Source organism: Pogona vitticeps, chromosome 4 (genome assembly GCF_051106095.1).
Source record: "Pogona vitticeps strain Pit_001003342236 chromosome 4, PviZW2.1, whole genome shotgun sequence".
Classification (NCBI taxonomy): domain Eukaryota; kingdom Metazoa; phylum Chordata; class Lepidosauria; order Squamata; family Agamidae; genus Pogona; species Pogona vitticeps.
Genome location: NC_135786.1, coordinates 133,828,561 through 133,853,833, shown reverse-complemented (window position 1 = coordinate 133,853,833; position 25,273 = coordinate 133,828,561). Strand labels below are relative to the sequence as shown.

Genomic DNA, 25,273 nt, shown 5'->3' with positions numbered 1-25,273 from the left:
GAGAATATGTTGTGCAAAAGCTGTTCGTGACTCAGTGCATACTTATCGAGAAATGGTTCCTCACAGTTGAAGCCACTGCTTCTAATGCTAAATGGGGATTATGTTTCTGTAGTACTAGAAGCAAGGATTAACGGGGGGGGGGGGAGTAAAGACCATGTTTTGTCAAGGAACTATTATATCAGTATTTGTGTGTTCTATATGTTTCAAGAGTTTATCATTGTTTTAATTGTATTTATATAGGTGTTTTTGAAAATACCTTTTGTTTTAGGGTCCATTTTATGACTCATTACTTTTCTCACAAAAGGGACATGAGGCAATCCAGACGGAGTTCTTAATGCAAATTCCTTTATTCTCTGCTTAGACCCATTTTGTGAAACTGATTCTTCCTAATTATATTACGATTCTGTGGTAGATTGTTGAACTGATGGATTATCTCAAACCCTGGTAAATGTTTGAGTGCATCTGTTTTCTTTCTCTTATTCCGGTTGACTATCATTGTATCTGAACTAAGAAATATAGCAGAAATTAAATTTACTGAAATGAATCACTTTATAAATAAAATCAGATGTGCATCACTGTTTAACATTACTGATTTCAGTCCTTGAGCTTTCCAAGCTTTGTTACGAGATAAGAGGTATATGCATGTACTTGTATTGGTCGCCAGTAGCAGCAGGCAGAAGGCTTTGGAGATAAGCAAGCTGGCAGGAATATAGAGGAACCAGTGCTATTTACATAATCGCACCTCTGCTTCCTGGAGAGGCGTCAAGAGACGGGAATGGCCTCTATTGATCTTTGTTGAACTGGAATACTAAACAACATTAGAAAAGCTTATAAGTAAAGCTTTGATTGATGTTTTCTCTGTTAAAAATGTAGAGCAGCTGTGAATTGAATTCTTTACAGATACTGCCAAAACTCTGAGACAAAATGCTATGGTTTATTATAGAAAGTATAGATTTTGTCCTAGTTTGGATATTATCAGTTAATTTAACTGATGAACATAAAACAAAATAGTAACAGAAAGATCTCCAGGAATATTTAAATCCCCATACTAATCCTTTTACCAGACATGCGTTTTTATTTGTATTCCTCCAATATATATAGAAGTTGGACATTGTGAAATAATAAAAGTACTGTAGATTGCCTGGGCTCAGTGAATTGACAGCCAGCTTTGCGTTCTGCTAAAATGTACTTATATGCTTTGCAATAAATGAATAAATAAATATTTCCCCTTTTATTCTCAAGATCAGGTATAAAATCCTTGTGGACTGGCCTCAGCAGTCTAAACTGTTTAGAAAATAAATGGCATAGAATTACATACTGCCATTCAAATTTGGGCATATCTTTAAAGTGCTGAAAATATTTTCTCTCACTGTCTAAATTAAAAACATAATTAGATTTTTATATAATGAAAAAGCTTAATTTTATGAAAAGACATGCATGGAAATCTGCCTTATACTGAGTCAGACTTATTGGCCATTATCCTGTTGCTTAATGTAGCATATTGCACTAGAGTAGACCCATTAAATCAACAGGAATTTGGTTTGTTGACTCCAATGAGCCTACTTTAACTGCAACTGAATAGGCCCATTCAAATGAATAGAGTTTATGTAGGAGTTGATTCACCCAAACCCAACTGATTTAGTGGGCCTACTCTAATGCAATTCACTATGCAAAGCAACAGGATTTTGGCAATAGAGCCTCGACTTACAACCATAATCTGTTCCAGAAGATGGACATAAGTCAAAATGGTCGTAAGTCGAAGCACCATTTCCCATTGAAATGCATGGGAACATCATTAATCCGTTCCAGCATTTTAAAAATAAATAAATAAAACACCACAAGCTTACCGTACCAGTCCAAAGCCTCCTCTGATCGCACTCACTCCCGGCGGGGTCGGCCATGGCGGAGGGCAAGGCTGGAGCGAGCGGCTGGAGCATCCCAGCCAGGCTCAGCCTCCTGGCGCTGGGCTGCCGCCGCTGTCGTAGAGACCCGTCGGGAGGCAAGTCACCCCCGCGGGGCCAAGCACTGCGTGTGGCCCCACCAGGAAGGAGGAGACGGCGGCGTAGGAGGACCCTTCCTCTGGGAGCCGGAATTGGGGGACCCTCCACCCCTGTGCCGAGGCTGAGGACCAGGATCTCACCATTACCAGATGCGGTAATGCCCCCCTGCCTCCCCCTGCCCCTGCATCCCTTTCCCTAATCGTTGAGGTGAAAGAGCTACAAAGAAGCAGCATCTTTGCCACCAACGGTTTGAACTTCCTGCCCTTTTCCCCTGCCTTTCCTGGTCACAAGTCAAAGCTCCGGTCGCAAGTTGAAGCAAATGGTTGTAAGTAGGGACGTATGTAATTTGAGGCACCACTGTAGTGAGTCAGATAGCTGATCTGTCTAGTCCTGTACTGTCAGCTCTGACTGGCAGCAGCTTTCCTACTCCTACCTGGAGATCACCAGTGTTCCTTGATTTGTTGCCATTGAAGTACTAACTGAACTTGATCTTGTTTGGTTTCTAAAATCAGCAAAGTTCAGTGTGTTCTGGGTGGTATGGTGTATTGGAGCCCACCAGGGACTTAAATGTATGGTTCCACAGACATTCTGGTGCATGTCCAGTGCCAGAACTCAAGACAACTAATTGTATTTCCTGGAAGGGCAACCCAAGAGCCATTGAATACAACAGATCTCCTCTTCAAGTGTAGGAAGGGAGATCCAATGCAGAAAGGCCCAGAGGTGTGGCCACTCCATTACTTGTTAAGGCAAAAGGGGGAGCACCATGGAGCAGATTTAGGAGAGACTTTCTGTGTCCCAGCTCTATTTCCCCCTCATTCCTTGCCTGAAAATTGCCTAAAACGATCGAGATGCCAGTGGACATGAGCTACCTCCCCGGTTGTTTTTCTGCTGACGGGGAACTCTGGGGAGAAAAATAATAATAAAAACTGGCAAAATAAGAAGGAAAAAAGTTTGAAATTATAAAATACGTTTCCTACCCAACAACTTGAGCTGTGGCCAGCAAACGGAGTTTCAGAAGTAACGTTTTCCCCTGCTACACAATGGAACTTACTTCTGAGCAGATAGATCTAGGACTGCAGAACAGCCACATGAGCTATTAGCAGCGCAGCATTAAACAGATATAAAACTATATGAGAAGATCTAGCCCTATAGCTCTAGAGGTGCTGGGCTGCAGCTCTGTTTAAACCAAACAAACACAATCAGTGGCTGAAATCTAGTAATAATAAATCACAACAAGAGTAGGCCCATTGAATCAGTGGGGATTTTGTGAATCACCTCCTGTGTAAAGTATCATTAACTCAGTGGGATTACTTTAGTTGTGACTTAAAACTAGATCTCAGTTAGTGGTGATGGATGATGGGAGGGTGAGAAATTGCTCACCCCAATTTAGACAAATGAAAAGTTTGCACTACTTACATTGCACTAGAAAAACACAAAAAGGTTGGGCTCCATGCAAGCCTTTCTGAGGGAAACAATGGACAGTCTTGTGGCAAGTTAAAATCTATACATTTATTATGACATAAACTTCCACTGGCTACAGCCTGCCTCAGAAGCCTATGCCATAATAAATGGGTTACTATTGAAGGTAGCACAAGACTCTTCATTGCATTTACTGCAACCGCATAATATATTCTTGCAGGGCATGTCATCGCTGAAATGTTCCCTTCCCACTTCCCATCCCTTTCCCTTCAAAGAGAGCAGAGAATAGAGAAGGGGCATAGAAATCATAATGAGCACAGTATTCAAGCAGCATTAGAGGGTTCTTTAGCTACCCAGGTTTTAAGCTGCATAGAGCTTCTAGGTTCTTACAGACTAAGCCTTCCAAAATTTAAGTGTTCTTAGATTCCAGCTAAGAAGCCATTTTATATCAAAGGGCTGCCTTTAATTCTTGTGCTGAACATGACTCAGCTAGGTGTAACAATGAGCTTCAGTTGGCTAGTAAAACTGTCCCCATAATATACAGTACTGACCTAAATGCGTGTGTGTTTTTACCTTCATATTTTGTTAGGGTATGTGAGCCTTCATGTGTATGTATGTCCCACTTGATGCTAAACAACGTACTAGAGGCTGTCTGTCAGAAGCAGAGCTTGGAATGTTACATTTCAAAATAAACTTGTTATGGTTCTTATTATTTCTTGGCAGACAGATTGCTTTTGTTATTGCTCCGGTCATGGAACAAGTGAGTTGCAGTCTGCATTACTATCACGTGCATAGTCATTGTGAAGAGAAAAAGAAAACAGAGAAATACTCTCTGGTTCTTCTTTGTGGCCTCTGTGAATGCACACAAGTGGGTTGATCTGCACCTGCGCAGGACGTTTCGGAACTTTCGAGAGCCTAAAATAAAAAATTGAGAATGAGACCTCCCCCCTTGGAGTGCAAGCTCTGCCCTCCAATCATCCCCTCAGTTCCTTTTTTTCCGCTGCGTTGGAAAGACATATAGGAACACACTAGAGCGAATAGCGAGTATTTCGTTATTAATAATATCCATTTCTCATTATCTGAACTCTTAGATTATACTATATTATTATTATTTACATCCCCCTGTGATTAGCGCCTATTTTCTCCCCACAATACAACCTTTGTCAGCTTCCTGCATTTTTTCTTCCCTCCCCTTAGAAGACATGCATGGCATAGATCATCCAATATTCTAGATGACACAAAAACAAGAATTGAAGATTTACCATTTGATGCCACAGGACTGTTCAATTCAAAAACAGATGAACTCATGGAAAATATACACAAACTAAGAAAGACTGCAAAATCATATACACCACAACAACCCTATCAATATCAGAAAACTCCATATCGAAGACAACCATACTATCAAGCAGCATTACTATCCTTACCAACAACCTTTTCACCCATATCAACCACAACCTCAAGACAGACCATACCATTTGAGATCAGCATCAACATCCCCGACATTTTGAAACCAACAATCTCAATCCAGGAAACAACCTTTTCGGAAACAACAAAGAAAGGGTAAGCAATATCCATAACCCTCTATAGCCAGCTTTCCACAGAAGACTCCACAACTTTCTACCAATGTGGAAAGAAATCACCAATGATAAAAGGGTTCATAATTGAAAGAGGCTACATTATCAAATATTTCAAGACCCCACCACCCAGTATTATCAGGACTACCCCTGTTTCTTTTGCCTTACAAGAAGAAATTTCGTCACTCCTACAAAAACAAGCCATAATTTTCGCCCCCTCATCTTCCTCTAAGGACGGGTTTTACTCACAATAGTTTACTGTCCCAAAAAAGGATGGGGGACTTCGCCCCATCCTTGATCTCAGGAAACATAACAAGTATATTCGACCCTGGAAATGCCATATGATAACTCCCAATAACATTATTCCCCTTCTTTCACAGGGAGACTGGCTCGTGGTTATCGATCTACAGAACGCCTATTTTATCAATTCACCCACTTCATCAAAAATTCCTTCGATTTTGATTCGATGGCATATCATACCAGTTCTGTGCCCTCCCCTTTAGTCTATCCACAACACCAAGGACATTTACAAATTCCATGGCACCGATTGCAGCTTACCTCTGGCTCCAGGGAATAACTATTTTCCCCTACATCAAATACTGATTGATTGTAGTGCCTTCATACCAAGATGCAATACAGGCCACAGATATAACCCTTACTACCTTACACAGATTAGTAAATTACACCAAATCTCACCTCGAGATGATCAGTTACATCGGAGCCTGCCTAGATTCCCTAAGTCCAAGAGCATACTTACCTCCAGAACAGATCATCAAACTAAACCAAGCCATCAACTTAATTCAACCTATGATATCGGTATCTGCACATGAAGCCCAGCATTTGCTCGGGCTCATTGCATCTACCATGGTCATAGTACAACACACAAGGCTCAAGATGAGGTCGTTACAAGCATGGTTTCTTACATTATTCGATCCCTGACAAACAATCTAAAGAACTCACTGTGACACCAGAACTTGCAAATCAACTTACCTGGTGGACATTCCTTCCACAGTTGTCGATACAGGTCACAGCCAATACCACTCTTTCGGGATGGGGAGCCCACTGCCAAGAACTCGAAATACATGGCCTATGGACAAGGAGAGAAAGATGATTACATATAAATCATCTTGAACTACTAGCAATAATAAAAGCTTTTTGAGCATTCTTACCACACATCGAGGGACAAGCAGTACAACTAGCCACAGACAACACCACAGCGATGTACTACATAAACAAACAAGGAAACATACATTCCCTCTCGCCCCTATACCTTACCATAGAGCTCTGGGAATGGTGTTACCACCATCACATTTTTCTAGTGGCCATTCACATCTCTACAGAAGAAAATTATATAGCAAATCATTTAAGTCAGCTCCCTACTCGGACACACGAATAGACTTTAGACAATCAAATTTTTCAGGACATTTGCTATCGATGGGGACACACATCCATAGACCTGGATAGAACTGGAAAGCAGAACTGCTATACATGTTTCCCCCACTACCTCTGATTCAGAAAACAGTCATCCAGATCAGACATTGCCAAGCAGATGCTATAATCAGAGCTCCATAGTGGTCGTGGCAACCATGGTTCACCCACATGAGATTGATGGTGGCAGACATACTTCACCTACCATTGATACCGAACCTGTTATCTCAGAACAATGGGTCAGTCCTTCATCCCGACATTCGATCCCTGAATCTGACAGTGTGGAGAATAATCCCACCTTCAAAAACATCTTCGATCAGGCTTGAAAACCATCCACGTAAAAGCTCTACAAAAATAAATGGAAATCTTTCATAAAATTTACCGAATCAAATAATTTGATTGTAATATCAGTTTCCTTTAAAACAATACTCACCTTCATTCTCCATCTCTTTAATTTGGGACTATCATATTCAACCATAAAAGTTTATGTATCAGCCATTGTAGCTCACCAACCTTCTCATTCGAAATCAACAAAAACTTTTTTCACTGTGAATTCACACAAGCCCTCCCTTCCTCCCCTCTGTCCATCACGTTGCCTTTTAATACATACTGCTTTGATAGCGGTGGACTATGGAAGGAACTGAGGGGACGACTGGAGGGCGGTGCTTGCACTCCAAGGGGGGAGGTCTCATTCTCAAATGTTTTTTAAGCTCTAGAAAGTTCCAAAATGTCCTGCACAGGCACAGAACCCACTTGTGTGAATTTACAGAGGTCCACTAGAAGAACCATGGTTATACTGTAGGTAGGTAACCTCTCTTTCCCTTTAGTGGCCAGTTCTGATATTGTGCCTTGGACATTTTTATTTAAAAAGACAGAAAGCAGATCTAGAGACTTACACTGTGTGTAAGTGTGTAAAAATGAACCATATTTCTGCATTTCCAAGGCAATCATACAGAAGAGCAAAGAGCCCAATGGCATTAATGGGAGGGGACAGTACGACGACAGATGCCTCATGTTAAATCTGGCATTCATGCAACACAACTAAAAGCAGGAAAAGAGAACAGAAAAACCTAGCATGGAAAAGTGAATCTTTACTTTAGAAACTAACCTTCCTTACCTTTCCTGCTGTGAAGTCACTGATTAAATCACCATAGTTTCGTGGCTGCAGGACCACTAATTTCAGGTCCACTGAATGGGAAGGCTGGAGGTAGACTGAGTGGGCAGAAAAAGTATAAAGAACAGGTTTCCTACGTTGCCCTCTAAAGAAGAAATATCAAAGAGAAACATGTCTGTTGCCCTTTTATACTCCCTTACTCATGACTATCTTGGGAGCTGCTATGGGCTTCCTTTTCGTAGCTGGAAAAAAGAAGCTGTTACTCATTGCACCTAAAAATTGTAATTAGCTGTATTATTACATGTCCCCAAAGTAGCAAGTAACTTCATTTCTTGTAATTACTTCCAAGCTCTGGTGAGAAAATATGGGAACATCAGAAATACGTATGCAACCCATTGTAATGCCCATTGTAATTGGGAATGCGTATAGGTGTGCGAACGCTTCTTTATAATATATATTTTAATGCTTTTATATTGGTACTGTTTCCAAATTAATTATATATACAGTATATATGTATTATATCATTATCTTTATATTCCTCTTTTCCTCTTTTCTATTCATATATTGGTTTCTCTTGTGCTCTCTATCTTGCTCTCGCTCTCATGTATGTGGTGTGTGTTTTAAATGATTTTTTTTGTTTGCTACCTTTAAGCTATAATTTTATACACACATTTTGGGGAGTAAGCCCTGCTGAAAGCAAGATTGTACTGTTAATGATCTAAGCAAATCAGAATTGAAATAGGAATTACGGTTTATAAAAAACTGAAATTGAACTGGACCGGTTTCTTTGCAACTACGAAAATAACCAGTTGCCAAACTGGAACAAAAGCTGAAGAACCTCAGCTTTGCTTAAACTCTTTCAAAATGAAATGAAATATATATATATTTAAAAATCACAAAACAAAGAGAAAGAAAACTGTGAGAGCCGTATCTGTGTGTCTTTCAATGATTAAATATCCAGGTGCATCTCATTTGCATTAGTGTGTGCATCAGAGAGAGGGATGAGGATGCTCATAAGATCACCTGTTTAGTAGTTCCTGAACTGTACACCACAGCACCCCAGAGCACGACCAAACCCAATCAAGGGTGCTGTGGAATAGTATTGAGATGGCTGGACAGTATCACTGAAGCTACCAACTTGAACTTGACCAAACTCCTGGAGGCAGTGGAAGATAGGAGGGCCTGGCGTGCTCTGGTCCATGGGGTCACAAAGAGTCAGACATGACTTGACAACTAAACAACAACATAGTATTGAACATTATACATTGCATTGTCTCTGGCTTCCTCTAGTGACCTGTTCTGGTAAGTACAACCTGAAAATATGTATACAGTGGTGCCCCACTTCACAACGACCCCGTTAGACGACAAAATCGCCTTACGATTGGTTTTTTGGGATCACTATACCGATCACAAAACGATGATTCAATGGGTTTTTTTCGCTTTACGTTGAATCAGTCCCTGCGTCAGGAACCAATTTTTCACTTCGCGACGATCAAAAACAGCTGATCGTTGAGTTTTCAAAATGGCCTCCCGCTGTTTTCCGGACCTATTTCCAGAAGACAGCGATCGAAATTGGCTTCCCCTATGGAGGACCTTTGCTTTACGATGAGGTATTTTGCCCATTGGAACGCATTAACCGGTTTTTAATGCATTCCAATGGTTTTTTTTTTACTTTCGCTTGATGACAGTATTGTTTAACAGCAATTTTAACGGAACGTATTATCGTCGTCAAGTGGGGCACCACTGTAAATACATATTTCTGGGACGTTTTATTTAGTATTTTCACACAGTAAATAAGTGAATCAGTGAATACTTACCCATTAGATAAGGGGGGGCTACTGTACTATTCAGGTCAGGCTTCCCTCCTCCTTTCTTTCCCCCACCCAAAGTATCATACTGGGAAGCCATGGCCAGCGGCCAGTAAGTCAACAGAGCCACAAGTTGAAAACATTTGGGAACCACTGACCATGTTTATATATTTTCTCTCTCAAGAGTATCACTACCTCCCACTGTTTCTGTATCCAGCCATATTTCAAGATTCTTAAAAGACATGGTCTACCCACCACCATAAATATAGTTCCCACAGTTTCTTTCCAAGGTTGCTCACTCCAGCTGTTAATTAACCAAAATTACACTGCTTTCTCTGACTTGCTGGCTCTTAATAATTTTTGTATTTGCATAAAGCAACATTATTTGATTCCAGTTATGGCAACCTTCAGCAACATCCCCATTATAAATAACTGGAATCAAATAATGTTGCTTTATGCAAATACAAAAATTTTACTGCCAGTTTTTTTAAACGTTGATTATTCTTCTATATACTGTACCTTACTTATCACTTTATCTGTGAACCCAATTAAATAAGCTAATTTCTTAAGATAGAGGCAAATAGAATCTAGAATGTACAATCTAGCACTAGAAAAGGTCATAGAAATGCAGGTATGATTGTTATTCTCTTTTGCATCAATAACATCCTGTAGGTACTTCTGAGATTACAGAGAAAGCAAATAATAATCCACGTTCATAAATTGTGACCCTTTCAGCAGTAAATGACTTAATGCTTGGACATCTTTGCCCTACTTGTCAAGTATGAGATGTTAACTCCAGCTAAGCGAATGTATGTTTAATACAATCAGGCTAATAAAATTGATTATCTATTTGTAGTTAATTTCCATAACATAAACTCCTCAATTCTTCAGTCCAAAACTCTGACAGCAGTTCTTCATGAGCTGAAATGCATAGCCAAATATTTGGACTTCCATATCTTTTCCCCTTCAGTTTTTCCCATCTACCTGATGAAGAGTATTAAAGATCTTGAAAGCTTTTTGTGTATTTACAGGGTAGCCCAATAAAAGTATCATCCATCTCTGATTTCATGCTGAAAAATGTAGTATTCTAGAAAAGTAAATCAGCATGTAGCTTTCAAATAAGTTAATTCAGAGCTTCAAAATAGATATGGTTTGATGTACGGGCATCCCAAAATACATTACGAAGACACATCTTTTACATATTTGAGCTCCTGTTGCTCCCTCAAAGGGTTAATGAAACAGCCATAGTTGACTGCTGAGAGGACTGATCTAATCACAGCCATGTTCAAGTGCATCTGTTCACCATGAGGTCATTCATGTGCATGCAAATGATTTGGAAAATAAAGAGTAATGTTGGGGGGGAAATTAAGCTAATGCAAGTTTATTCCTAGTTGCAGAGGAAGCAAAACATGTCATGATTACAAATGCATGCTTTTATATCCTTCATATCACTAAACTTAAGAAGAAATCAGAATCCGCTTTTATTTCTCAGTAAGATAACTGCTTTTATATTACAGGATAGTCAAACTGTGTAGCTGTTTCTGTAAAACAATGAGTGCTATGTCAAATTCCTTAGCAAAGAGAATTTCTACTTTGAAACATGTTACCATAAATTATCTTCTACATTTGTTCTTGTTGTTTAGCCATTAAGTCATGTCCGACTCTTTGTGACCCCATGGACCAGAGCAGGCCAAGCACTTCTGTCTTCCACTGCCTCCTGGAGTTGGGTCAAATTCATGTTGGTAGCATTAATGACACTGTCCAACCATCTCGTCCTCTGTCATCCCCTTCTCCTCTTGCCTTCACACTTTCCCAACATCAGGTCTTTTCCAGAGAGTCTTCTCTTCTCATGAGATGGCCAAATTATTGGAGTCTCGGCTTCAGGATCTGTCCTTCCAGTGAGCACTCAGGGTTGATTTCATTTAGAATGGATAGGTTTGTTCTCCTTGCAGTCCAGGGGACTCTCAAGAGTCTCCTCCAGCACCACAATTCAAAAGCATCAATTCTTCGGTGGTCTGCCTTCTTTATAGTCCAGCTCTCCTTTCCATACATCGCTACTGGAAAAATCATAGCTTTGACTATGCGGACCTTTGTCGGCAAGGTGATGTTTCTGCTTTTTAAGATGCTGTCTAGGTTTGTCATCACTTTCTTCCCAAGAAGCAGGCGTCTTTTACTGTCACTATCTGCAGTGATCATGGAGCAATTATTTCACCTTTTTGGCTTATCAAAAAAGAATTTGCAAACCAAATCCTCTTAAGATGAATATGCCATGCCACCAGCACTGCTAAATAATTAGGACTGGAAAAAACATCAGATTTTAAATGTCAAGATTGAATTTGAAAATATGTCTTTGACCTGATAGGCAGCCAATGCAGTGCCCTACAATGATGGGAACAACATGGAAAATTTAAAACCCCTTGCACTGCACTATTATGTACCAGGGTAAGGGGACTGAGTGAAGAAAAAGGAAACTCACCAAAAGGCTGTTACAGTAATCCAAATGTGAAACCACCAAGGAGCTTTGTAATCTCATGAGTCAGGAAGTGACGGATCTGGTGGATATTTGCAAAATGGAAATTGCATGCTTTGGCTGTTGTATTCACAAATGAATGGAATGACAGCTGATATGTATGGCACTTTACAGTGTTGTGTGTGGAGCTGAATGAACCTACCAATCACGGTGGCATATATGGCTCTCGGGGGCGGGACATCAGGCAGGCTTTGTCAGGTTTCTCAGCGGAAAAACATGATTTAGCAGAGTATTTGGCGGTTCAGGCAGTCCAGGAGTAATTCACACGCAGTCCAGCAGTATTTCTTTCAGCAAAGTGTATTTACATCAATATATACAGCAGTCTGGCAGCATAGCAGGCAGATGTGATCTTCAAGCAGGTGAAGATATAACCAACTGTACAGCCATACATATATACATACACAGGACCAATCAGGTTACACATTACCTCATCACATTACCTCATCCCATTACTTCATCTCTGGGTTGCGTCAGCCCTGGGTTACATCATCTCTGCTGAGTCATCCTGACTCAGTTTCAGCACACCTGATAGTTATGGCCTCTTAATTAAACCACTCCATTCTGTTAAGGCCTGAAGTTTTCCTTGACCGGCTTGATGCAAGCAGAGATACATTTCTCAGTGAGTGAAAGTTACAGCAGCATTTCCATAGAGTGTTTTCTTCCATGCCTGGCTGGCTGCCTCATTTGTATTGGGCACGCACGGACATTCATCCCAGCGTGCTGCATTCACAACACTTCAAAAAACGTCTCTCTCTGATAAAATAAATTGAAGTGATGTGTACGTGGCAGGATAGAAGAAAAGTAAGGAACTCAATGCAGCCTCCCCAGTAACCCAGACCAATTATAGGGTCACACCGTTATTTGTGGGTCATTGTTTTTTATTTGCATTGCGCTATTTGCATTGCCTCACACAATGAACATTACATATATTTCTATATGATGTAAAAGTCGTCAAAACAAATGACATCAACAATAGTACGGTGTCATTTCCGCTTCTTTTTCCTGTAACAACAGCTCGGTGGATAACAGTCCATGAGCAGTTGCCTTTTTTGCACTCGCTGTCCCAGTAAGGTAAAGGTAAAGGTAAAGGTAAAGGTAAAGGTTCCCCTTGACAATTTTTGTCTAGTCGTGTTTGACTCTAGGGGGCGGTGCTCATCCCCTTTCCAAGCCATAGAGCCAGCGTTTTGTCCGAAGACAATCTTCCGTGGTCACATGGCCAGTGCAACTTAGACACAGAACACTGTTACCTTCCCACCGAGGTGGTCCCTATTTATCTACTTGCATTTGCATGCTTTCAAACCGCTAGGTTGGCGGGAGCTGGGACAAGCAACGGGAGCTCACTCCGTCGCGTGGATTCAATCTTACGACTGCTGGTCTTCTGACCCTGCAGCACAGGCTTCTGCGACCCCACAGCGCCACCATGTCCCACCGCTATCCCGGTACTTTCTACCATCTACAAATGCCGTGGTGTTCATGACATCATGAAAGACATGAACATCGAGTGTAAAAACAAAGGAGACTGCTACTGGGCTTTTATCCGCCAACCACCGTGCTGTGGTTACAAGAAAAAGAAGCAGAAATGGCATTCTCCATGCATCGAAACGTTTGCCGTGCGTCAGCTAAACGCTTGATTGAAACTTCAGTGCGGCAGTGACACCAAGTGGAATTATATCTATTACACAGCCCCAAACATGTATTTTTCAAAGCCTGCAATGAAGAAAAAGTTTGATGATGAGTATAGACAATTTCAGGAAAAGTGGGAAATGCAATAATTCTTTGTTGAACACAAGGGCACCCCGACATGTCTTATTTGCACAGAGAAAGTTGCGGTGCACAAGGAATACAATTTGAAACGTCATTACACAACTAGACATGTTGAGGCGTATGCAAAATACCAGGGAGATGAAAGAGCCAACCGGGTTGCCAGTCTTAAAACATGTCTACTGAGGCAACAAGATTTCTTCAAGAAAGCAACCAAAAAAATAATAATAATGCAGCAGTCGAAGCTAGCTATGTGGTTAGTGAGATGATTGCTAAAGCAGGAAAGCCATTCACAGAAGGTGAATTTGTCAAAAAGTGCATATACTCTGTCTGGAATAAAGAAATGTCAGTTTAGCAACATCAGCCTTTCTGCCAACACTGTGGCAGAGTGCATTTCTGACCTGTCAAGTGACATTTATGACCAACTCTGTGAGAAAGCCAAATGTTTCAGTGTATGCTCAGTCACTCTTGATGAGACCACAGACATCACCGACACTGCTCAGCTCGCAATGTATGTCCGTGGTGTTGATGACAATTTTGAAGTGATGGAGGAGTAATTCCAATGCATGGCCAGACCACCACTCAGGAGATATTTCACCAGCTGTGTGATGCCATTGAGAATGCTGGTTTGCCATGGAAGAGGTTTGTTGGAATAACAACCGATGGAGCGCCATCAATGACAGGGAGGAAAAATGGACTGGTGGCACTTGTTCAAAAAAAAAAAACTGGAAGAGAAGGGTGTGGAGGAAGCCATTGCTCTGCCCTGCATTATCCTTCAGCAGGCCCTTTGCAGCAAATGCCTGAAGTTTGACAATGTGATGTCTGTTGTTGTGAAATGCATCAACCAAATCAGATCCAGGGGCTTAAAGCACCAAAGGTTTCATGCTTTTTTAGAAGAAATTGAGTCAGACTATGGGGATGTGCTCTACTTCACCAAGGTACATTGACTCAGCAGGGGAAACATATAGAAGAGATTTTTTTAGTTGAGAGCAGAAATGAAAGCCTTCATAGAGAAGGATGGTGTGGCTGTTCCTGTGCTAAGTGATCCCAAATGGCTCATGGACTTAGCTTTTCTTGTTGATATCACACATGAGCTTAATGTACTGATCAAGAAGTTACAAGGCCAGGGGCAACTTATCGGTTCTGCCCATGACAACATGAGAGCATTCTCCCCAAAACTTGTGTTATGGAAAGCCCAGCTCTCTCAAACAAACCTTTGCCATTTCCCAGCATGCAAGGCACTTGTGGATGCAAGCACACCATTCAGTGGTGAGAAGTATGTTGATGTCATTTTGAAGCTACAGGAGGAGTTTGATCACAGATTTGCAGACTTCAAGACGCACAGAACCACATTTTAAATTTTTGTGGACCCCTTCTCCTTTGATGTGCAAGATGCCCCTCCTGTGCTTCAAATAGAGCTCATTGACCTGCAGCGCAACTCTGAACTCAAAGCAAAGTTCAGGGAGGTGAGTGGAAAAGCAGACAAGCTTGGGCAATTTTTGAGAGAATTGACCACCAGCTTCCCTGAGCTTTCCTGAATGTTCAAGGGGACCATGTGCCTTTTTGGGAGCACATACTTGTGCGAAAAGCTCTTCTCCACCTTGAACTTCAATAAGTCCAAGTACAGGTCCAGACTTACTGATGATCATCTTCAAGCCATTCTGAGGGTCTCAACTGCTTCCTCCCTCAAGCCAAATGTGGCTCGACTATGCAAGAGGAAGCGCTGCCTGGTTTCTAGCAGCAAGGAGTAGGCAAGAGAAGCCGTGTTCAGAAGAGCAGTTCATGTTCTTCAATGTTCCATTTATGGTCAGGACAATTCATGTTTAGAAAAAGATTAAATGTTAAAGAACTGTTAATACAGACATTTGACTCTGAATACAGCAGATATAGAAGACTGAAGAAACCACATATAGTCGCTCACTAGAGAATTTATTATTGTTGTTGTTGTTGTTATTACTGCTACTAATACTACTACAGTGGTGCCCCGCTAGACGCTTACCCCGCAAGACGACGAAATCGCTTGACGATGACATTTTGCGATTGCGATCGCAAAACGATGTTTCCTATGGGGGATTTTCGTTTAATGACAATTAGGTCCATGCTTCGCGAACCAATTGTTTGCAAGACGACGTTTTAAAACAGCTGATCGGCGGTTCGCAAAATGGCTCCCCGCTGTTTTCCGCACCAATTTTCACAAGACAGCAATCGCAAAATGGCCGCCCTATGGACGATCTTCGCGGGACGAACAGGGGTTTCCCCCATTGGAATGCATTAACCAGTTTTCAATGCATTCCAATGGGGTGTTTTTTTCGCATGACAACGATTTCGCTGTACAGCGATTTTAACGGAATGGATTATCATTGTCATGTGGGGCACCACTGTATTATTATTATTATTATTATTATTATTATTATTATTATTATTATTATTATTATTATTATTATTATTATTATTATTATTACTGATTGATTGATTGATTTTCTTATTAATTCTTAATTTATTTTTTATCTTATTTTGTATTAAAAAATAAAAATAAAGAGATTTGAGAAGATAGGCATTTTTTTAAACAAAGCTTTTCTTGTGGAAAACCTGATGCGGCCCAGCCTCACCCAGACTCTGTCTCCAGCGGCTCCCAGGTAAATTGAGTTTGAGACCCCTGCACAAGAACATTATCTCATAAGAGAACATTCAGGTAAATGTATGTCCTATATGTCCAATCTGTAGTTAGGTAATGGGATTCCTGTTTTTCTGAGACAAGCCCTGATACTTTGGTGCCTGAGGCAGAAAATCCCAATGAATATTTCCCTCCATCTCACCCTTCAATTTAAACATGTGCATTTCCTCTTCATTTCAATGAGACTAATTTAGAAAGAGCAAATCACAGATTGTGACTAATGGCACTCAGACTCCATCATGTGAGACAGGCAGCTCATTTACACCAGATAGAACCATCTCTGCCAGAAATTTCCAGAGGTAAAACATTTGTGCTTTAAGGCAGCTCCAACTAAATTGCTGCCATATACAGTGCACAAGTCATGGCATCCCATCAGCAGTTCTGCCTTTCCAGTGGCAGAGTTCCTGTTCATCTTCCCTATGCTGAGGCGGGGGAAAGGATACAATTTTTTTCAACAGGAAAGGGTGTCAACCTGCTGGTTGTGCCACTAGCCATTCTTTTTGTTAGGCTCCTTGAGGCCCAGTAGCCAAAACTCTGCTCATGACCCGGATTCAATCTCAGGTAGCTGGCTCAAGGTTCACTCAGCCTTCCATCCTTCTGAGGTCAGTAAATGGAGTACCCAGCTGGGGAGGGGGTGACTCAGGGGCACAATGTGTAGCCTGCATAATTAAAATTGTAAACCGCTCAGAGAGTGCTTTAATCATTATGGGGAGGTATATAAACAGCAAGCTTTGCTTCTTATTCGTTCGCTTTGCAAATCAAGTCTACAGTATTGTTATAACTACTTGATACTTCAAATCTGAATTTTTGAGTCATACAACAGAGGTAGCAATACAATCCTCTGCATATTAACAGCAACCAAATTCTTCAGCTTTATCTGAAACCTTTTGGTCACATCATTTGAATTAGCAGGAACTAGTAATTCCAAATCTGCCAGAAATGCATGAGGATATATCTTGGCTATTGGGCAAACCAGAGCATATCTAGCACCGATGCAGCAGATATTTTCATTTGATCAGATGAAAGAGAGAGTCATATTCTTGCCTCGACTGAATTGCTTTTTAAGGATTGTTTAAACCAGATACTGTCACCTCTCCATAGTAGTTTGTATCCATCTTCTGGGTAGATAAAGGTGAATGTGTGCAATTCACATTCATTTCTATGGCAACAGACTGATACAAATAGAATTATGACTTCTCTAAAGGACCAAGCAGCAGCTGCTCAGAAAAGGAAAATATCTTGGGGTCATTCCAGGCAATAAAAAGCCAGTTCTTTTCTTGGTCCTTTATTCATCCTGGAGGCACTGCAGCATCAGTATCACTATTCTTGTCTATATATCATGGGTAGGTAGGCTTTCAGAAATCACTATATTCTTTTTTGCTACTTTTTATTAAAAAATAATAGGAAGAGGTACGCACTCCACTGTTGGCAAGGAAAAGTATGTAGCTTTTGAAGATTTAAAATCAATATGAGAATTTAAAATGAAGGATTATCATACAAATGCTACAAGTTTTTATTGTTGTTATGAGCTGTCTAATTGCTTCCAACATATTATGACCCTATAAATTCTGGCCCGCAAAATGTTCTGTAATTAACAGCCCTGCTCAGGTGCTGCAGACTACAGGAAATTGCTTCCTTTTTTTTTTTTTTTTTTTTTTTGAGTCAACCCATCTCATATTTGGTTTTGTCTTTTCCTGCTGCTTTCCAGTTTTGTCAAAATTATTGTCTTCTTGTTTCTATAGACAGTTTAGACTTGATTTGATCTAGAACCTGCTTACAGTATTGGTTTTTCTGGTGATCCATGATATCCATATTCTGAGCCTCAACAAGGTCCATGATCAAGGAAAAACACCTGTGCTTGATGGCAATCATGCAACACTTAATGGACATGGAACCCACCTTAAGGGACCACTGGTTCTTTCTGGTCTAGTCTACATCTTTCTTAGTGTCAAAGAAAAGTAATGAACATGCAGGCTATGTTAGGCCTGAAGTTTCTGGAAGTGCTTTCAGGATAGAAATGCTCAGATTGTGTTTTCATTGCAAATCAGGAGTTCTTAGCATCATTATACCTCTGCCTAACCCACATGACCATCCCTCAAAAAATACCTAACCCTTGCCTGTGAAATCAAGCATTTGCATTCCAGCACACAATTTTCCATTGGCCTTTCCAATGTTCACAAGGGTCCGGGTGATCTCAGTGGCTCAATTTGACCTGCAGTGGATATTTATTTATCCATGTCTCTATGATTTTGTAGTAAAGTCAAGCTCTTAACACAAGGGACCTTGGAATGTGCACTAAACTATATGCTATTTTGATTAATTAGAGAAGTTCTGACTCCACCGAACAAAAACTCTGAGAGCACCTAGACATGAGAGACTCCTGCTATCTGGCCAGACAGGGGAGAAGAGTGGTAAAAGGAAAAAACTGAGTGACGTAAAGGAAGAAAACAGTGAAAATAAAAAGAGGAGAGAGGGAAAGAGAAGAAACATCAGGTTCAGGGGGGAGAAAGATGACCTGGGTAGATGGGGGGGGGGGAGAGAAAGATGATCTAAGTGGGTGAGGGGAGAGAAGCAACACTGGATTGGATGCTAATAGCTTCTAAACTTTACCATGTCGAATATTTCTGCTACTGATAACTGTTACTTCTGCTGTCACTCCTTTTACTACCACTACGACCATGTCTACTGCAGCATCTATGTAGTCTGATATTTCCTTCCTTTTTATGCAAAGGTAAACATAATTGCAATTGGCAGCAGCTTGGTCAGCATATTGATAGTCAAAGACACACTGTGCTGATCTTGGTTTATACTCCGTCTTCTGGCTCAAACAGGTCCTCAGGGTATTTTACTATCATGTAGCATAAAGCAAATTAAAATCAAAATCAGCCAAATGCAACTGTAGCCAAAGTGGGTTTCTTTATCTTTCTATATTGATTTTGTTGAAAGCAAAAATCTCATCACGGTGAATTCGAAGCAAAACAAACAATGGGAAACAAAAGCCTTGGAATGTGTCAAAAACAGAAGAAATATATGATGTTTTAGAACCCTGGTGGTCTGTTCTCCTCAAAGATGAAAATCCTGGCTGCAATCAGCTATAACTTGCCATTCCCCTAGTCAGCAGTTCACCAAACAAATTCTTAATACAGGAAAGCACAAAATTCGACAATAAATCAAAATGTCCACCATTGTGCAGGTTGCATATTCTGATATATAAAGTACTTTTTGTACCAGTATTTGCACCCAAACCTCTAGTTACAATTTGGTTTTAAAAATCCATCTGTATTTGTAAGATACAGGGCATTTAGGGAGTGTTTTACTTTTAGCTCTCTGGGAAAGACTGTAAAGCATCAGCAATTTATAGGCATCTAATTGTGGAGGGTTTCGTCTACATGAAATGATGTTCTATTTCTCATAGGACTGTTCAAATAATGCATGTGCTGTATGGAAAGAGAATTACTATTCTAATTTTCCTATCATGTTTTCTACTTCTTGTTTTTAACCACCAACATGTGGGGGGGGTGGAGTGAGATACGTTGTGAAAGCAATTTACCACCTACATCTCACTCAGTAATGGCGCTAATGTTCATTAGTTCAATTTCCAGATGATAGGCTCTGAAAGTATAGTTCATGTTAACTCGCACAACTTGTGTTTTTTGCCCATTAATAACTCTGTGTAAGTAATGTGTACAAGGCTGTCATTAGAGCAGCAGGTGCGCTATTCCCGTATTTACATAATTTTGTGTTCTTTCCCTTTAGATTAAAATATGTAAAGATCTCATTACAGTAATTGAGAAAGGTAAGAGGTTGCTCACATGGCGTCATGCTCAATTTACTAACCAGATTCCTTCTGTTGCTTGCATAAAGCTGACACAGCCCTCATTTAATCTGGTTTGGTCTCTTCCGTTTCCACTGGGTGCTGCACTAGAAGCAAATACCCCTTGCTACGTCCACCCCCACTAAGCGGTAGTGCTAAGAATCCCAGTTGTTGGCTGCCTTTGCCCTTGCATGTCTAAGCTTCATTGGAAAGCACCCACTCACCCCCACCTTGCTTCTGCTCTTGTTTGCTTCAGGCGGAATCTGACACCAACACCTGCCATGGGGGGAAATGTCTTTGTTGCTTTGCACTTTTGTTTGAATTGCTGCAGGGGAGCCAATGGGAGTTAAGTCCATTTACTTTTTTTTTGTTGCCTAAGCACCATGGAATAGGATCTTGAGATGGTGCCGATAAGGAGCGGCACGTGCTGTGCTGGCCCTTTGAGTTAGCTCGGCTTAATAAGGGGCTCTTTTTCTGGGAAGGGCAGATTGCTGAGCTTGGGCCTATGAATGGAACAGCTGGGGGAGGAAAAAAGAAACAAAGGAGGGAAAACACAGGCTGCCCTGAACCTGGCAATTGGGGGTGCAGTTTCAGCGCTGGAGAGCAGGCTGGCCACACGCCAGGTGTGACCTTTGCAGTCTGCTTGGTTCTGCTTGTTTGGGTAATTTCCAGTGCAATGCTGAAAAGGAAGGAAGCTGCTGGGCAGAGAAGTATTGCTGCCTGGATGGGCCCATTGGCGGCTAGGTTACTGCAGCGCCGAATTAACTCTTAGGGAGCCGACTCACCGATAAATGGGAATGGAAAGAGTTTCAAGAGTAACCGATCAGGCAGGCGGCTCATCAGGCTGATGGATGATTCTTTTCTGCACCCATGCGTCAGTTGTAAAGTGCCCCTGTCTCGTTAGTTGGGTTTCAGGGTTGCATTGTCTTTTAGCAACCTTTTACAGTTAACTGAGATCCCCAAGAACATTTTGGAATCAAGGGATGCGTAGTATGTTCATAAATAATACCATTTTCACTCCCACAAATTCTGATCTTACAACTTGGAATTATATCAGGCAAAATCCAAATAAACAAAGCAAAACAAAAACATGTGGCACGTTAAAGACTACCATATTTTGTGACATGTCCTGAAAGCTTGTTTTTTGTCTTTGTCTCTTTTTTTTTTCCTGATATGCTTGCAAAGACTAGCAGGGCTACCTCTTTTAAAACTTGGAATTAGTTTTACTAAAGTGAGCAGAACTTTTTTTATTAGTAATTGGTTTAGAGCTGAGGTGTATGTTTTATTTCTCTGAGATAATGAACTGTGTTATGGAACAGCTTCCTGCCAATATGTTCTTTTTAGGCATTTCACATAGATTTAGATGCAGCTGATGGGTCCTCTCTGCTTGCTTCTAGATGCAGTCATAGTATAACCTTTGTATTTACACTCTTTATTTAATGAAAAGGTGTGGATACATTTCATTGTGATGTGAGGAAAATACAAATAACTCACATTTGTGCCAGATGGCCTGCAAGTGAAATTATTATAATATGTATATAAAAGACTTGTGCAGTTATTTGATAATTCTGCATCTGTTTTTCCTAGGTGACATTAGTTGAATTGTTAGCTAGGCAGAATAAAGTTTTGACTGATGATACGTTGTAGGAATTATTACAAAGGTCCAGTTGTATCTTTCCTTTCATGCATGTCCTTGCCTGTGTGTTGTGCAGTTTTTTGTATGCACGGGAGTGCCTCTTGCTGAGTGTTTAAATGGTGGTTTCTTGAGCTTGCTTGTTTTTTTAAGAAAATGTTTTATTTGCAACAACCTGCAGAAATGTAAAACACTGTCTTCCATATTTTGACATAGGTGAAAAGATCTTGTCAGTTTTATTAAGTGTAAACCTGTTTCACACACAAAAATAGTATTTGCATATGCCTTCTATATTTTGCTTGTTCTTAATTTATGTTCCTACTGCTGGTTAACAAATGTAAATACTGCTTTAAAAATTTAATCCCCATTCTTTCAGTAAGTTTCTAAAGAAATGAATGGAACACTTTTAATGAGGTATTAAAGTTACCTAAGCTACTTCAAAGTCATTGCTTTAAACCTTGTTTCTCAGAAGCAAAATGTCATGTCATTCAAATCCAATCATGCAAAATTTCTACTGACTTGTAATTCTTCCCTGCATAGACACATGATGAATAAATTATTGTGTGAGGACATAACTGAAGTAATTGATACATATAAGATAGTCTATATCAGTGATGGCGAACCTATGGCTCGCATGCCACAGCTGGCACACAGAGCCCTCTCTGCGGGCACGTGAGCCATAAGTCGCTGGATCGCTATCCCTGGCAGCCAAACCTGAGAAGGCAGCTGCAGCTGTGGTGCTAGTGCCCCAACCGGAGGCACACCAGGATCTGGAGCAGCTGGCGGTGACTGGGCACGACTGGAGGCGGATCTGGAGTGGGGTCTGGAGGCACCTCTGTGCCCGGAATTCCCACTTCTGCTGCCACTTCTGCTTCCGCTGCCACCACTACCCACCACCCGCTGGGTTAGTTGTGTTTTCTTTGCAGTTTGGGCACTCGGGCTCAAAAAGGTTCGCCATCACTGGTCTATATCATATGTCAGGTACAAACATGCTAATTGGTACAAAATACACTAAGAAGGATTTTGTGAGATACATTTGATATACCACCAGACAAGCCGCTCACATGAACATTCAGATAAGATGCCCTAGTTGGTGCTTTTTTACACTGTTAACTGTAAAAGTAATTCTTTTTTGTGGCCTCTATGAATCAGACCTTGGGTAATTGCGCATGTGTGGAGCCTCATCAGAAATTCTAGAGCTTCTGTGATAGCAAAAAGATACATTAGTGCAGACCCCTCCCCCTTGGTATATGTACCTTGGCGCCAAGGCTCTCACTTTCTTTCAACCACCGCATTGAGAGCCTCGATCGTTCCTTCTGCGAGAAACTGAAAGTGTAAGAAAAGGAAAGTTATTCAATTCTTTTCATTCAATCCCTAATTTAAACAATTATTATATAATGATATATTTGCAGAACTAGAAGTAATACACTCTGGCTGTAAGGCCGAAGTGATTCCTTCCTCCCCATACTCCTTAGACCAGTCTTCAGTTGATGGCCTATTCTGGTCCTTTTAAACGCTGCGTGTCCTGCAACAATAAGATTACACTCTCTGACAGTCATGCCGAATGCCTTTTTTTTTTTTTTTTTTTTGCCTTGGTGAGACTCATCAAACTAGCTGACAGTCTTTCCTGACAGCCCACAACAATCTTCAGGTTCGTTGAGCGTGTCCTCATCAGTTGCCCTACCATACACTGAAGCTCAACCAGACACTGTGCCTTACTCTGCCCCTGTAGGCCTACCACCTTGGCCTCCGGCACCTCAGCAAAGACATCAAGCCTCTAAGAGTGTCCAGAAATGGAGTACGCTCAGCACCATCATCAGGATGCACCTTGCCCTGATCGGTGCCCAACGAAAAAGCCTGCTAAACATCATCGACCAGCCGTTCTTCCTGGTCTTGAAGTGCAGCTAGAACATGCTGCCCCTCCTATGGAGGCTTTGGGGTCAAAGTGATCCTATTGTCATCGCTCTGAGATACTCAGCACCACGTATCCACCAGCACCAAAAAGGTCCAAGCAAGCCGACCAATATTCCTTGGCTCCTAGCATGTTTTCAGCATGGGCAAGTTACTGCTTCCCGGCTCATCAAGAAGACTGAGCATTCATCCCGCTCTGCATTCCCAGCATCTGTCTATTCCACTATGATACAGTGTGGTCCATCTACGCCTTTTCTATCTCAACAGCAATCTCGATATCGACAACAAACTCTATTCCAACACAAACTCAACACTGATTCCTTTGATGTCAACAATCCTTGACATCTAACTGTGTCCATGGATGCACCCATGGTCTCCACAACAGCTGAAGACCCTCAATATCACCCCTTGTCCACGGGTGTACCTTCAATGTCGATACCAGTTGAAGACCCTCGATATCAACAGCTATCCACAGACGCACCTTTGACATTGGCATCTCAAAGTTGATACCGATACTTCAAGGATCAGCCTCTCGATGTCAATGTCGATGAACAATCAGTAGATTCATGGCACGAGCGCGAACAATCTGAACTTGGTTGTAGACCACAAACGCCATCAGTATTACTAACTTTTCCAGACTCAGATCTGGCAGATACAGATCCTCCATCTCCAGCTGAGGATTTTAAACGTACGCCCAGTTTATGGTCCGTATGGCTAAATTCCTCAACCTCCAAATTTATAGACCCACGACTGAACCAGTGGATTATCTCTATGACCGCATCTCTAAGAACACTACAACACTGGTCCATATTTCCATGCTACCATCCCTTCTCAGCATAGTACACCACTCCTGGACCATGCCAGCATCCTCTCACTTGGTGTTGAAATGCATTGGCAACCTCTTTCGGGTGCAGGACTCAGGTGCTGTTTTCTTACAAAAACAGCCAGCACCTAACTATATTTGTCGAAGCGTCACAATCTTGCTCTCAACACAGGCAAATCCTGATACCACCCAATAAGGATAGCAGGCATATGGAATCTATGGGTAGATGGCTGTATACTCCTCTGCTGCCTTTACCATGAGGATTATCAATTATCAAGAAGCTATGGGTGCCTTTCGACACTTTCTCTTTTTTCTTTTTTTCAAATTGTATGAGATAAACTACAACATAAACATAAAATACATAAACCAAAATACAAATCAATTGTGTTCCCCTCCACCCTAATTGGGACCTCATGCAGTAATCTTCTTCTTCCATTATCTTTATTCTTCTTCTCTGTTTATTGTCCTCTTCTCCAGAACTGGATTGATTCCTGATTTGGAACTTTCCCTTTTCCTCTTGTTAGCACAAATCCAAGAAATCTGCCCCATGTCTCTTAAAAATTATTATTTTTCATCTCTTCTTTCTTAAACATTAATTTACAAGCAATTTTCCATATTTCATTATACCATTCTTCCATTTGAAATTCCAGTTTTGATTCCAAATTCCTAGCTATTATTAATCTGGCTGCTGTTTGTAGTTTGTTTGTTTGTTTGTTTGTTTGTTTGTTTGTTTGTTTGTTTGTTTGTTTGTTTGTTTGTTTGTTTGTTTGTTTGTTTGTTT

At 41.0% G+C, this 25,273-nt stretch overlaps 1 protein-coding gene across 3 annotated transcripts in view; it reads left to right on the top strand.

Moving 5' to 3' along the window:
- RALGAPA2 (Ral GTPase activating protein catalytic subunit alpha 2) overlaps positions 1-25,273 on the top strand; it is a 255,925-nt gene that overhangs the window by 204,245 nt on the left and 26,407 nt on the right. Inside the window, exon 40 of one of the 3 annotated variants that reach the window (XM_072998431.2) lies at positions 20,068-20,107. The exons of the other annotated variants lie outside the window; for them this stretch is intronic. Within the exon in view, the coding sequence (XP_072854532.2) occupies positions 20,068-20,072 (5 nt within the window). The 3' untranslated portion in view covers positions 20,073-20,107. The remainder of the gene's footprint in view (positions 1-20,067; positions 20,108-25,273) is intronic. 3 annotated transcript variants of the gene reach the window in all.